The sequence below is a fragment of the Artibeus jamaicensis genome, unplaced genomic scaffold (genome assembly GCF_021234435.1).
Source record: "Artibeus jamaicensis isolate MK-2021 breed Jamaican fruit bat unplaced genomic scaffold, CSHL_Jam_final contig_525, whole genome shotgun sequence".
Classification (NCBI taxonomy): Eukaryota; Metazoa; Chordata; class Mammalia; order Chiroptera; family Phyllostomidae; genus Artibeus; species Artibeus jamaicensis.
The window spans coordinates 11,886,027-11,901,763 of record NW_026521874.1 but is presented as its reverse complement, the minus strand read 5'-3'; the positions used below and the strand labels follow the sequence as shown (position 1 = coordinate 11,901,763).

Here is a 15,737-nt window from a genome sequence, read left to right as displayed (position 1 = left end):
TAAGGGCAAAGCTATTCCTGCTTTAGATGCAGAGGATTTCTTTTTACAATGAACCTAAAGCCTGCAGTCTTCTTCTCCTTTTTTTTTTTTAAGATTTCATTTATTCATTTTTAGAGAGAGAGGAAGAGAGGGAGAGAAACAATTTGGATTGGTTTGCCTCTCACACACCCCAGCTAGGAACCCCACAACCCAGGCATGTGCCCTGATGACCAGGAATTGAACCGGTGATGGTTCAGTTTGTGGGGATGACACCCAACCCACTGAGCTACACTGTTCAGGGCAGTCTTTTTTTTTAAAGCTGCAGTAGTACAAGGATACATTAGGGTATATATGATGACCCTTTTTTCCCCTCATAACCCTTCTTCCATTCTCCTCCCCCCAAACCATTATGGCAGCAATTTGCTTTGCAACCTTTCAGCCCCTTCTCTACATAAATAAAAACATTTAAGCAACATGGTATGTTTTGTTTCTTTTTTATTCCCTTCCCTTCCCCTCCAACTCTCCCTTTCTTCTTTCCTATCTCCCTCCCTCCCTCCCTTCCTTTACTGAACGTATGCAGCAGACCCCGTCAGTGTCCCGCCCTTCCAAAGGCCCCGCCTCTTATTACTATCTCGCTTGCCACTCCAACTCCCAACAGCCAGAACTTACGAAACTTTCCCGAGGGCCCTCTCTGGCCATTAAAACTTGCTTTGCTAACCTGTGTGGCAGACCGGAAGTGCCGAAGAATGTAAACCGCGCAAGAGCAGCCCTCAACTCATCTCTAGCACAGGACAGTCTGGAGCGGGATGCTGCAGAGACTCACAGAGTAAAGCACAGCACTTGGCCCTGGAACGCCGTGAATTTGAATCAGGTGGGCCCGCTTACACGGGGATTCTGGCCATTTGCTATCCTTCAGGTTCACCTCCGTGGATTCAACCAACACCAATCTTGGGGCAAAAACTATTTTTGCATTCCCAGCAGCAGTTTCTCACCCATGGATGGAAAATACAGTTTTCTATTCATGGCTGGTTACGCCTGCAGGCGAGAAACCTGCGGGTCTGAAGAAATGACTGTAGTTAAGCTTTTGGGGAGCCAAAAGTTATGCTCGGATTTTCGACGGCTCAGTGGAGGGGCCCCAACCCCCATGCTGTTCTAGAGTGAATTGTACTTGTTCTTGAATCTGTGTCAGGATCCACTTCCAACAAAACAGTTTGGGGGCCTTTCCCTATTAATATACACAGATCTACAGCATTATTTTTTAACAGCTGCAGCCCTGTTGGTCCATATGCAGATCGGTTGCAATTTCTTGTTTTTCGCAACCCAGGCCACAAGAAACATCTTTTCCTGGAATTGTTGTGCCCCACACTTGGCCATCATTCATAGCAGTTTATAATGAAAATGAGCCGTGTGACCGCCATCCAAAGAGTGGTGATTATTACAATTACACTGAAGCATAAAAGAATGGGCAACAAAATCAGCAGCGCCAAGAAGCAGCTGATGCTCGTGTAAATAAACCCCCGCCGCAAGTAATCGCATTCATAGCAGCTTGGCGGTTAGAGATGTGCCCTTTGAATCACGTGCTTGGAAAGAAACGACCTTCGACCTCCATTTGACATTTCTGCTTAGTCTTTGGAAGAAAAAGCCATGCGAAGGGCATGTTTGTGAGCAAGCTCGTTGTAGACACCAGCCTGAAGAACCCTCTAGGGCAGGTTTCAAGGGAGAACAGGTGGGCAGCTGCTACCTGGGGCATGCGGCATTTTTAAGAGCAGCTAAAACACAGGTCAGATGCCAGCCTCTTAAGGTGAGTAGCATTTCTTCCGAAGAACGCAGCACCCTCTACTGGACATAGAAGTGATCTGCCCGAGTGCCCACCTGTATCTTGTACTTATTTTTGTGTGTGAAGTGGTAGGTACAATTCCAGGTGATCATCATTTCGGCAGTAGGAGGCTGCATTTAAAATTTTTTCTAAAACAAAAATGTCTCGTTTGTAATGATCAAAATAAAGGTACTTGTAACTCCCCTGCTCGAATTAAAGTTTCTTCCTTCTTAATGCTCCTTCACAGACAGAAAACAGAATTATCTGGCCTCCTAAATGTGATCCCTCTTTCCTGCCTTAATGAAAGAGAATAGCAGCTGCTCAGAACCACCCTTTCCGCCTTCCCGGAATCCTCTCCAAATCAGTACTGCGACCCGTGGACGTTAACGATTTACCAGGAACTTTCACCATGTAAGGCCAGAACTCTTTCCCAATATTTGTTCCATTGGAAGAGCTTCGGCATTGGACAACCTGGATTGGGACCCAGCAGATGGTCTGGGAAAGTTGCCCCACAATTTCCCTTCTCTGGATCCACGCTCCCTCACAATGGGACTGTGCGGCTCGTTCCATCCAGTCTATGTCCCCTCTCTTGAATCTGGGCTTAGTGACTTGCTTTTGATCAATAGAAGGTTTTAGAAGTGATAGTGTTCCAGTTCCGAGCTTGAACCTCAAGAGGCTTTGTGGCCTTTGCTTGCTGTCTTGGACCCCTGCCCAGGTACCATGTGACCAAGTGCCAGGCTAGCCAGCTGGAGGGTGACAGGCTTGTGGCACACGGAGGAGTCGGCTGCAGCCACGGTGGCCCAGCACCCATTCAATGCACCAGTTGACTGGAGACACATAAGTAAGCCCCATGGAGACAACCAGAACAACCGCCCTACTGCAGGATCGTGAGTTAAATCAGTATTTGAGGCCAGAAATGATGGAATGGTTTGTTACAAAGCAAAAGTAACCCCCACACATCACTTAATTACCATAGGACCTTAAGTGAGTCACTAATGACCTCTGAGCCTCAGTTTTCTCATCTGTAAAATAGAAATAATAGGGTTGTTCCATGGACAAGATGAGGTAGTGTGAACAGAGCACTCAGCATAGGCCCAGCACTTGGTAAGCACTCAATTAACATCATCATCATCATCACTACGAATGTTATCGTTGCTATCATCAAGAACCATTGTGAATACCTGCTTTGGGGAAAGAAGCAAAAGAAGAGAAAGAGAGAAGGAGGGACACAGAAAGGCACAGACCAGGGCAGAGGGATGGGCGCCTTATAAATAATATAATTTGTGTATGAGATAATGGATGTTACATAAACCTACTGATGTAATTGTTTTGTAAGAGAGATGACGCAGGTCATTCTGCTGTGCATCTCAGCCTTATAGAGTGCTCTATGTCAATTACATATCAATAAAACTGAAAGGCATTTTAATTAAAGTTTGTAATAATATAATTTGTATTTATGCTGAAAATTTACAATACATTATAAGGACTTCTGGTTGTGGGGCTTTTAAAAATTACACAGCAGCCCTGGCTGATGTAGCTCAGTGGAGTGAGTGCTAGCTGTGAACCAAGGGGTTGCCAGTTCGATTCCCAGTCAGGGCACATGCCTGGGTTGCAGGCCAGGTCCCCAGTATGGGGCGTGCAAGAGGCAACCACACCTTGATGTTTCTCTCCCTTTCTTCTTCTCTTCCCCTCTCTCTAAAAATGAATAAATAAAATCTTTTAAAAAATCAAAAATAAATAAAAATTACGCAGCAAACTCCTACTTGTTTGGTTTTGTGAGGTGGTGCCGTTGGGTAAAACTCTTCTAAATGAATGGAAACTCTCAGTTAACATTTAATTACATAAAAATATCTCCAATTAAAATGTTTTTCAATAATGAGCTTAGGGGAGCCATTTTTATAACTAGATAAGAACACTGCATAATTAAGATTATTATTTTTATGTAAATGGCTGAAGCAAGAACTGGGAAGCCAGAGGCATTCTTGGGTGGTAAAATATTTCTTCTGTGATTTTGTTCCTGGTTTTTGTTTGCTTTCCTCGTAGACAAAAGAGCTGTCGAATGGAGTTGTTACAAGGGAAGTTTAAATCTCGGTCTGCCGTTTACTCGCTCTGTGACCTTGGGCGTGTTACTAAACTTCTTTAAAGCCCCAGTTTTCTTACCTGAAACATGGAGATAATAATACCTGCATCCTGAGGTGTTTTGAGTTTTAAAATGGTCACATGTATAAAACACATGGTCCAGTGCCTGGAATGTAGTAATAGCTCAATAAACACACAGAACAGCTAGAGTAGTGTTCAAGAAATGAACAGCTAAATGGGGAGGCATGATATTTGGGGTGTGGGGGAAGAGAGGTTGGGGACCCTCACAACACAAGGGTAAGGGGTAAAGGCCCTCCCAGCCGCTTTGTGTCCTTATTTTATTTCCCTGGTGTCCCGTCCTCTCTCCTCAAAGACGTCTCCCGATTGCAGTTTTAGGAGGTGGTTTCTCTCGCCTCTGGTTCCTCTGCCATGGTAATCCCCTCTGCTTAGAATCTTCTAGAAGTTCCTCAAGATGTCTAGTCTGCTGCTGGCACCCTCTGCCTGCTCTCCAGCACCGTGACAGACTTCCCTATTTCTTATCCCTTTTATGCCACTTCCAGCCAATGGGGAGGAAGAAGAAGCAGAAATAAATGATGCTCACTGCAGCGTCTAGAACAAGAATCTCCACGGGCGTTGAGAATACTGAGTTCCTTTTTTTTCCCTCACGTGGGAAGAAAGTCCAGGTGGCTCTTTGGGGACGGGTTCTGCTCTTATCTACCTGAGCATTCCAGGGAGAGGAATTTAATGTGGACTTCTGTGAGTCCATTCCTTCCAGCCACTAGGGGACAACTGTCCCCCCAGACAGTGGATGGCTCATGAATGGGGGAGCAGCTGCGTCTGCAGGAATTCCTGGAGCTGGGCCTGAATGGAGCTCGTGGGCCACAAGCCCCCGCCAGCCCAGATTTATGGGTTTGGCTTAGCCACTGCTTTCAGCTCCAGTGGGTTTCCGCTCATCCCTGATCCAGGAGGATATGTCCAAGGCCTGCTCTGCAGAGCCCTGCAGGATCAATAACGAATAAGGTGAGGAAGGACTGAGAACTGAGAGCCACTCACTCACTGTCCCTTTGGCCTCTAAGTGGCAGAAAGAGTCTGGGCATTTGTTCCTGTGTTAAACCACTCCAACTTCTGCAACCCTACAGGATCGGCTGAGGCCTCTGTCACAATCACATTGCCACTCAAATTCTACCCACTCCATACAGAGGCTGACCCCAACAACCACCTGCATACGAATCTCTCAGTCTGTTTCCCAGGATCCAGACCTGCAACCGGGACCGTGTCTGTTTTGCTCACTGCTGCGTCCCCTGTGCCATAGCGGGCGCTCAAGAACTATTGGTTGAATAAATGAGTAAACTAGAAGGGAGCTACCGGGTCCTCGTTCAAAATGCCCCTAAATTATTTCGATAGGATTCTTTCCTCCAAACCCATCCTGCCCATCACTGCCAGATGAATGCTTCTAAAGTACCTCCTCTGCTCCAGAGCTCTCGGTGGCTCCCCACAGCCCACAGACACCCCTTTGGCCCGGCAGTCAAGGCTTTAGCAGGCTTGCCCTGCTCTATCTAACTTCCACTGCGCGGATCTCAGCCTGGTGAGCTCACTGGACTGGACCATCAGCCTCCCCCTGAGGCAGCTGTAGCTTCCTCCTTTCACGCAGTTCCCTTCCAGTGAAAAATCCTACAGTTTCCCCAGTTCCCCTCCTGGGTCTTTCCAAATCCTCTGCCTCCTTCATAGCAAGGCAGTAAATTGCAATGGTGATAGGCCAGGCTCTGGAGGTGGGGGGCCTGGGTTTGGTTTCTGGCTCTGCCTCTTCCTCACCGAGTCTCCTGGGGCAAGTTGCTTACCTCTCTATGCCTCGGTTTCTTTCTAGGCAAAACGAAATGAACAGAATTTACCCGATAGGGAAATCTGGGGGGAGGCTTAAATGAGATAATCTGGGTAAACTATTTAGAACAGTTAAGTAGTTGAGACTACTTAACTCTGCCGCTGTAGCATGAAAACGGCAGATATCATTAGTAAGTGAATGGGCATGTGTTTCCAATAAAACTTTATTTAGAGGACCAGTCAGCACATCGATTCAGCCCACATGGTGCTGTCTGCCTAGCTTTGCTTTAGGATTCCCCAACGTCACGGCCGAAAGTGACTTCTCCCGACAGGTCTGACTGCTCTCAGCACCTCAGCAGCAGCAACGACAGAACAGCACCCACCTCGCCAGTGGTGAGTCCCGTTCCCTGGCTCTTGTTCACATTACCAGGGGGTGAGAGGCATCGTGCATGGCAGTTAAAAGCATGAATGTCAAAGACAGATAAACTTGGATTCTTAGTTCCACCTACACAGTGTGACTTGGGCAAATGACTTCACCCACTGAGCCTCAATATCCTCACCTGTAAAATGGAGATTACAATAATTCGATAACATACTTCCTGGGGCTGCTGGGATGTGTTGGCGAGTAATGTCCAATCCATGCTAGGTCTATTGTTTTTACTATCAGTTCACATTTAAGACCTCCCCGCTATTGTGCTGCATTTTTTTCATTGGGAATTGTTGCCGTGTTGATAGTGATGTCATCTGCTGGTCACAGCAGGCCCCCTGGTACCACAAGCCCTGCTGTAGCCACCTGTGCATTCCTCAAGGCCTTGAACAGAGTCCCCCCACCGCCCCCGCCCCGCGTTGACTGACTGCCTGGCTGGAAGGCCAGAGCTGGGTATTGACTTACGACTGGGGGACCCCTCCGATCCCGAAGCCCACCAGGCCGCGGAGCACCAGGATCCAGCTGTACACGGGCGCGAAAGCACTGAGCACCCCGTAGTACAGTGTCCAGAGCACGCTGATCTTCAGCCCCTGCAGAGAAGGGAGACACCGAGTCACGGGGCTTCTCAGCACCTCCAGGTCGCATGGCGCCACGCATTTCACATCACCATCAGACTCATGTTAGAGGGTAACCCACACAGCCAAGGGTTCTCTGTGTGAGTGTTGCCAGCCTCGGGGAGGGGGGTATGCAGCGAAACTGCGGGGCATTCTTGCTGGTCCCAATGATTGGCACTTACTAGCCAAGGCCCAGACGTGGAAGATGTCCCACCGTGCATGAGACCAGTGAAGACTTGTTCTGCGTCCTCCACTAGCTCCAATCAAACTTCCACCCAGCAGCCATCACGCAGCGGAAAACTCTGCGATTACCCACGCCTGGATCTTCAGTCCCCCTTACGCACAGGCAGGGTTGGGGGTGGGGTGTAGTCTGAACATACTATACTCAATTTTTCAGGAAAGCAACTTCCAGGTAAATCAAAGGAAGATCATGCTTTGTTTTATCTGGAAGTTTATGCGATTGCCTTCCTTCCTCCCTTCATCATTTCAGAAAACCCGGTTGCCCATGGCAACGCTGTGTGTGGAGTTGGAGTCACTGAGGGAACATTTCCGAGTTGGTCTCCATTCACAGGGCTTTGACAGGACCTACTAATAGACTGATCTGAATCTTACTTCCAAATGTCAGCGATAAAGAAAAAAACATCAGCAAGACTCAGTTAAATATAGGCTTACTGATAATCAGGGGCAAATATTCACTGCTTCCTTTTATTATCTAGGCAAAGTTGTAGGGGACATTTGCATATTGAAAATAAATTTCACACTTATTATCTCCGTTTAAAAATTTCTCCCTCATATCATAGTTAGGGCATTATAACTGATTTCTTTTTTTTTTTTTTCATTATGCGAGTGGCTATTTCATTTTATCTTTGAAATTATTTCTGGAAACTAGGGAGCACTATTAAAACTTTTAATAACTTTTTTTTTAGTTAAGGGGACATTGTGTTTGCCAAGGTTAAGACCTACCTGGGGACACAATGGCACAAGAAAAACATGCTGCCTTTTCCTGGAGTGTTTGTTACTCTTGGAGATTGAGAAAGAATTGAGAGTAAATGTAATTAAAAGGACGGTTTTTATGTAAAAACCAACATCAACCCCATTATGGAGCAGAATGCAGACTTCACATTGGCTGGAGAACAGGCACCAGAAGGCCTGGGCAGGCCTCTCTGAAGCGCTCTGCCCAGATCCAGCAGGCTCCTCGGGGCCCCTGGGGACAGACAGGCCAGGAGAAAAGCGCAAAGCCTAGGATTTTAGCTTTAAACCCTTAAACTGAATTAAAATGACTTGGGAAAATATGGAGGTCTAGCAGATGATTTGGGGTCTTTGGGAACATGATTTTAGGTCATAGAATATTTTAAATAACTCTGAACCACCTAGCTAGAAGGTGGTTTCTTTTTCATTCCAATGTCCGCTCTTCTGGTTATGTCCAAAAGAAATTATTCGGGTGGTGCTAGTCTATCTTTAACGCCTTTTGACCACCTACTAATTTCTCTTTTGAACCCAGAGAGAGCAGTGAGGCAACAACGATAACCAGCGAGAACTTAATAACATTGTTTTATTTCTACTGCATTTATTTTTTTGCAGATATCTCCTTAGGGCAATTATTACTGATTTCCCACTTAAGATGCTCCGTAAAGTTTCTTTTCCCCCAGAATTCATTTTATTTAAAAAAAAAACCCACACAGTTTATACAAAAAAAAAAAAAAAAAGACACAGTGTGCACAAGATAACAGGTAGGACAAGAATTATTAAAGTAGGAAGCCCTGGATCTATTGCAATAATAATAAAGCAACATTTGTGCACCCCTAAACCCATGACTATGAAATTGGTGCCTACCACATACATACTTAATTCCTTTCTTTAGGCTTAAGCTAACTCAGTAGAGATTTTCTTCCCTGGAACCCAAAGAGTCTTGAGTCAGAAACAGGACCTTGTTAGCAGCAGAGTTAAACAAAGAAGGCAAACGAAGCAGGACACGAGGAAAAGGAAGAGAAGAAGACACCCAGACTGGGGCACAGAGGCTCAGCCTCTCTCCCGGGGCTGCCTGTGTTACCCCAGTGAGGTCACCGGTGACCCGCATGCCGGGCACCACACACAGGCACACTGGCCTGTCCTGTCAGATCACGGCAGAACAGCAGATCGCAGCTGTTCTGAATTTGCCCGCTGATGCCGGGGCCCTCCAGCAGCCCAGGAAATGAGGACTCAGCGCCTATTGGTGAGTAGTGCTGTGGCTATTTCGAAGCCATGAGTACTGCCAGCAAGTCCCCACCAAGCACCACTTAGGGATTCTGTAGAAATGTCCTCTGGGCTTGTCATTAGCTATACTTGTCACTCTTCCCTAACATCTGTTCTACCTTTTAGACTGTTAGCCCTGCCTTTTCTCCCTCCCTTCCTTCCTCCCTTCTATTCTTTCCTCCTTCCTTCATTCCATGTTTATTTATTGAGCATCCCCTGCATGCTAGCCTCTAGAAATAGATGCATACACATTATAGATTCATTAATTTGCTCATTCAGTGATTTATTTGACAGTAAGCATGTATTGAGTGCCTGCTGTATGCCAGACACTAGAGTACTGATACATATTATTCATTCAATAAACATGTATTGAACATCTGTGTGCCCTGCTCTGGAGGCACTGATATGTATCATTCATTCATTCACTCACTCACTCACTCATCTGTTCACTATGCATGTATTGAGCACCTGTTGTGTGCCTGGCAGTCAAAGTGCTATTACTTGTTCATTCATCCATTAACTATGCACGTATTGGATGCCAGGCACTGGACTTTGTCCTGGGCTACAGCAGGGAACACGACTGCCAGAGCCTCTGACTTCACGGAACTTTCGTTCACACGGATCCTCGCAGTCACCTTTGGAAAGAGATTATTTTCATTTCCAAAGTAGCACAGTGATGGTTGAAGTATTGGTAGTTGAGTGATTTGTTCGGGATCAGCAGAGTCCAAACTGAAGCCAGGACTTCTAACCCCAAATGCTGTACTGTGAACAAGCCACTCCCCTCCTCCAGGGCCTTCGATGGCTCCACATTACCTCTGGCAGAGAACGTACATGCACCAGGCAGGTGTGATGCAGCAAGGGCAGGTGAGCCTGGGTGAATGGAAAAGGACTTGACCTGCCTTGTCAGCCTCTACTCAGCTATGCCCAAAAGTTACCATCATGGGCCCTGGCCAGGTAGCTCAGTTGCTTGGTTAGAGCATTGGTCTGATATGCCAAGGTTGCAGGTTCAATTCCCGGTCAGGACACATGCGAGAATCAACCAGTGAATGCATAGTTAAGTGTAACAACAAAATGATGATTCTCTCCCTCAGTCTCTAAAATCAAAAGTTACCATCATGGAATGTGGATCCTCAGCTGCAAACAGGCCAATTAAAAAAACATAACTCTTGTATTTTTATGCAAAATATCTCGTTTTTTAAATAGAGGTAACTGACTCGGAACCCTGTGAGGCATTGTATGGGATAAAGAATACACACTTGTGGACCGTATTTGGCCCGTGGCTCATCAGCTTGCAACCTGGAGCTTGGAAAGGCTCCCAGCTCCTGCTCCAAGGAACTAAAAGTCTCACTACCATTTGGGTGGTAGGCCTGTCACCCCGAAGAGGAGCTTGCTCAGTGATGTACAGGTGACTCTCTCTTAACTGAACCCCCTAAACCAGGTATTCTTCAGTCATGCTCACGCACAAAGAAAAATAGTCACAAGGCAAGGAAGCCTGGGGAATCTTCAAAACACTGAAATGAGAGGCCCCCTGGTCACCTCCTTTCCCTCCTTAGGAATAACGTGGACCTGCAGGCTTTGAACTAGAAAATGGCCTGGTCACGTGCTACGGTTGTTGTTCCTGGAGTTCCAACCAATAAGTCACCAATGATCATGGGCTAACCAAGCATCAGTAAACATGGCTCTGACCCACACTGCCTTCTTTAAACAGCACTATGAGCTCTGATGTTGTCACCCCGATTTTGCAGAAGGGAAAGCTGAGGCTCGGGGAGGTAGAGTAACCTGCTCCAGGTTCACTAGGATGCAAACCTGGTTGCGTTTATTTCCAAACCTTCAAGCCTGCACACCCAACGTCGCCCTACCTTTCGGTAGCTGCCACAAGCCCCCAGGCTCCAGAAACTTCTGTAGGAACTGAAGCAGCCCACTGAGTCCCAACCCCATATGTGAGTCCCCTGCAAAGTCACGCAGCGGACACCCTCACAGAAACCTCCCAGCTGGGCGGAGGCAGACCAAGGAGCTAAGAGATTTTTAGTGCTCACCAAAGCTCGCCAGCTGCCCAGCTCGCCCGCTGCTCCTGGAGGAGTTCTCGGGAAGGTTTATAATTAGAGCCTGATCCATCCTTCCTGAGGTTGGCCCGGAACTCCATGCAGGAGACAAGGGGGCCTTGCAGTCTTGGGGTGCTTTCTCTCCTCTGTCCCTGGTCAAGCCAGCTTTGCATGGGCTGTGAAATTTAGCAAGCTGGTCAGAAGAGCTGGAGAAACACTCCAGGCAACCCCCCCAAACTTTATTTATTTGAGGTGGATGACTGTCCTACCGATCAACTGTATTCTGGGAACAGGTCAGCCATGTCTCCCAGCAGCCATGGTCAGGGGGAAGGAAAGATATCAACCCTGGAGCAAGACACACCCGCATTTTCAGCCTGGCAAGTGATGGGAATAATAATGGACATTTTTGAAATGCTTCCTTTGGGTCGAGGGCCCATTTACTCTTCATAACAGCCCAAAGGGAGAGGCTACCATGACCTCATTTACAGATAAGGCAGCTGAGACACAGCCAGGTTCAGGGACTTGCCAGAGGCCACCCAGCCTATCACTGGAGGAGATGAAATTTGTTTTTTTAAAAAATATATATTTATTGATTATGTCATTACAGTTGTCCTATTCCCCCCTTCATTCCTCTCCACCCTGCACACCCCTCCCCCATCATTCCCCACCCTTTCGTTTATGACCATGTGTCTCAAGTTCTTTAGATTCTGTATTTCCCATACTATTCTTGCCCTCCTCCCTATTTTCTACCTACCGTCTATGCTACTTATTTTCTGTACCTTCTCTCCCTTCTCCTTCTCCCACCCCCCTGTTGCTAACCTTCCATGTGATCTTCATTTCTATGGTCTGCTCCTGATCTAGCTGTCCTCTTAGTTTGCTTTTGTTTTAGGTGTGGTTGTTAATAACTGTGAGTTTGCTGTCCTTTCACTATTCATCTTTTCTATCTTCTTCTTCTTAGACAAGTTCCTTTAACATTTCATATAATAAGGGCTTGGTGATGATGAACTCCTTGAACTTGACCTTATCTGAGAAGCACTTTATCTGCCCTTCCAATTCTAAATGAAAGCTTTGCTGGATAGAGCAATCTTGGATGTTGGTCTTTGGATTTCATGACTTGGAATACTTCTTTCCAGCCCCTTCTTGCCTGGAAGGTGTCTTTTGATGAGGAGATGAAATTTGAATCTAAGCAGTTTGGTCTCAGAGCCCATTCTTATCATGATGATGTTATATCAATATTTCATTTGTTCAAGTGAGCCCCTTATTGAGCAAATGAGCAAATATTGAGATGTGGGTTGAATGGTCCCCAGGTGATCACCTGTGTTTCCTGTCCAGTCATAGAAGGAAGGGCTGTGGCTGGAGTCTGCTTCCTGTACAGCACTGTTGGAACATTCATTCATTCACTGAGCCAACAACATATATTTACCGAACACCTATGGATTCCATCCCCTAGCATCATGGTTAAGGGTCTAGACTTAGACTTGCCCAAGGTCACACAGCCAGGAGTAGCAGAGACTCAGGACTGAGCCCCGGTCCACTTGACTTCAGAGCTCAGCACATAACTACTGTACTATCCTGCCTCTAGAGAAACTGCAGGCTGATGAGGTGAGTCCAAGAAAGAAAGAGATGAATGAAGCGGTTGGGGAACATGATATCAGAACGCACACTAGTGGAGTGGCCTCTTTGCCAAGTAAAGCTCACCTACAGCTATTGAGATCTTCTCACCCCTGAGGCCCAGGCTTATAGTTGGAAGGACTGCAGCTTCACGCACTACCAGAATCAAAGAGCCCAAGTACCGTCTACCAAAACAAAAACAACTAAAATGCAAAGCAGACCTTCAAAGCCATGAAGTAACAAAACGGCACGCATTCAGCTCTGGGCAGATAGCTCAGCTGGCTAGAGCACTGTCCCAATACCCCAAAGTTGCAGGTTCAATCCCAGATGGGGGCACAGACAAAAATCCACCAGTGCATGCATGCCTAAGTGGAACGATAAACTGATGTTTCTGTCTCTCAAGTAACAAGTAAATAGGTAAAACTTTTTTGAAAAGCAGTAAGAGCTCCTTGCAATTCCAGACCCAGAAATCCCCTTCATGATTGCAAATCCACTTCCTGTCATCTCCTAGACAAGAATTCTAGTGCAAATCATTTATTTAGGAGGCAATCCCAGGAGGGGTGGGGAAGGCCAACAGTTCAAGGTGCCTCAGTGAGCAGGTTCCCCCGCTGACCCCACAGCTCCATCCTGCTGGGATTGAGAGGTGATACTTAAGGGCAAAGAAGCCGATGTCTTTCTCTACCAATCCTTGACTGCCCCCAGCCTGCTGTAAATGTGGAGTGCCCAGATCACGTGGGGGCCAACAGCACCTTCTACACTGTGAAATGCACATGCTTGGCACCCCCGCCCTGGGAATGTGTGACTTCAAGAATCCACAGTGGCTTCAGAGCAATGTCTTCTCACCGCATGTCAACATAGCTCCTAATTAGGCCTCCCAAGTGCTCAGGCAGCATACGCTCTGTTACTTGTCATCATCACCATGGAGATAACCCAAGGGACATGTGCTTAGGAGGAGTGGCCTTACTGTTTTCCTGCCGTACTGGTCTGAGATGTTTCCCCAGAGGGTGGAGCTGGACATCATGCCAACAAAGACCACCTGTGGGTAGGAGGAAGGTTTCTGTTAGACCGAGACACAGAGCAGCACAGAGAAAGGGAACAATGGATTGACCCTGTGACGTCACACCCTACTAATTGTAAGAAGCCAATGTTCGCTGTGGTCCTGCTAAGGTGCAAATGCTATTCCGCATGCTTCGTGTTATTGCCAAAACCTCACAGTCATCCTAGGGGGAGGGTGTTGTTATTTTCCCCATTTTACAGATGAGAAAACTGAGGTTCAGAGAGGCGAGGACACTGGACCGGGGTCCCACATCTGTAAGTAGCGCTGCCTGGGCTGGAATCAGGCAGTATGGCTGTGGAACTAGCATTTTACTAATTTCTAGCCATTCCAAAGAAATATCTTGTCCTGTTGCTAAGAAAATATCAAAGGTTGCAAGATAGAGTTTGGAGAGTACGAAAACAGGAGACAGGATTAGAAAGTACTGGCATCTCCTTTTTGGATGAGTGAGCTGTACAAGGTCTAAGTGACATGCCCAGATGGGTTCCAACTGCCTAGCAATTGAGCAGCACGTCTGGAGCCCCCAGGGGGTAGGACCCCTGCGTGCAGTGGTCCCACTGGTTGCCAACCTACTGGAGAGGGAAGGAAGCTGAGGTCGTGGTGTTCCCATGCAGAGTTTCATTCTTTTCTGCTGAGCCTTTGGCAGCAGTGAGAGCAGGGGGACACCCCACAGACCACCTGGGGGACCAGAGCTGTGTGCAACAGGAGAGAGCCACCGGCTGCCTACCGAGGTCAGCAGTGCAACCTGCCAGCTGGGGAGCCGCCACTCGCAGTGCAGCTGGGGCGCGAGGATGCTCAGGATCATCATTTCCATGGCGTCCGCCATCTGCAGAGGGGGAGCAAAGATCATGAGGCCAGGATGCTGCGCCATGCATGGACAGCTGACCCCTCACCCAGGGACCCCCAAGACAGCATACAGAAGCTCCTCTTCTACTGCCTGCTGAGCACCTACCACCTATCAAAACAAGTCAGACTCTCTAGGAATTAAAACAGTGTGGTACCATGCAGGAATTGACAACTAGACAGTTACTTTTTTTTCCGTGTGGGATTTTTCCATATTTAAAAAAATAGGGGCACTTCCAGAATAAAGTAGGAAAACATCCCATTTCAAAAATATAACAAAAACATTTTTTTTTAGAGATAGAGAGACAAGTATCTTTTCTCTTTAGTTCAGTTGGAGATTAGTTTGTCTTCAGGTTCAAGTCCTTGTTCGTGTAGCATTCTCAGTATATTTAACAAGTGTGACCTTTTAATATATTAAAATGTACTCAGAAGCCCCAGTAATTAAACATCCTTTACAGGACTAGATAGAACAATGGGACAGAAATGAGAGTACAGATGCAGCCCCATGAAGCTGTGGGAATGTGTGAAGGACCCAGGTAGCCTTTCAGATTAGTGGGAAAACGACGTGGGGAAATTAAAGATCCATTTGGAAAAACAATTTCAAAAATAAATTTCAGTTGTACTAATGGTCTAGGTGCTCTGTATGCAATAGGTCAGTGAAGGGATTTTCACCAGGGATCCTGCACCTCATGAAACAAGGGGTTCAGTTTTATGTGTGCGTGAATGCCTTCATCATCTCAGAGAGGCCTCGAGCCCCAAAGGATTGAGAACCGTTCAATTAGCCAGGAGCTCCAACTCCTCCTTGTGGGCAACTGCCAACATTACCAGACTTCCCCCAAGCACTGACCTGCATTACTATCCGCATCAGTCAGCATAAACCTTATTGGTTCAAGCCAAGGCTCTCTGTGGAGAGCACTCTGTCCTTCCTTGCAGGTGATGGAGACCCAGTGGAGCAGCATGCACAAGGGTCTCTTGGAGAGTGAATGTGAGGTCTCTGCCCCAGAAATACTTGCCCAAGCCAGGCCGGTGAGAACTGACAGCTTCCATTGAAATTTCCCGAACCCAATGGCTTCCACCGCATCTTCCACCATGAAAGTATCTGGGAAGGAGACAGGGAAGGGGAGGAGGGAGTCAGGGCATCCCGCAGTTGTCCCAGTGTGGAGCGGGGGTTGGCAGGGGTCTTCAGGCAAACTCGTTAAAGACAGCACATGCCGCTTCTAGA

The 15,737-nt window shown here is 47.1% G+C and overlaps 1 protein-coding gene across 1 annotated transcript in view; it reads right to left on the bottom strand.

Moving 5' to 3' along the window:
• Window positions 1–15,737, bottom strand: part of SVOP (SV2 related protein) — a 49,562-nt gene that overhangs the window by 21,221 nt on the left and 12,604 nt on the right. The window contains exons 3-6 of the mRNA XM_037156274.2: window positions 15,529–15,614; window positions 14,400–14,498; window positions 13,583–13,654; window positions 6,585–6,709 (exon numbers count right to left, since the gene is read on the bottom strand). Of these exons, the coding sequence (XP_037012169.1) occupies window positions 6,585–6,709; window positions 13,583–13,654; window positions 14,400–14,498; window positions 15,529–15,614 (382 nt within the window). The remainder of the gene's footprint in view (window positions 1–6,584; window positions 6,710–13,582; window positions 13,655–14,399; window positions 14,499–15,528; window positions 15,615–15,737) is intronic.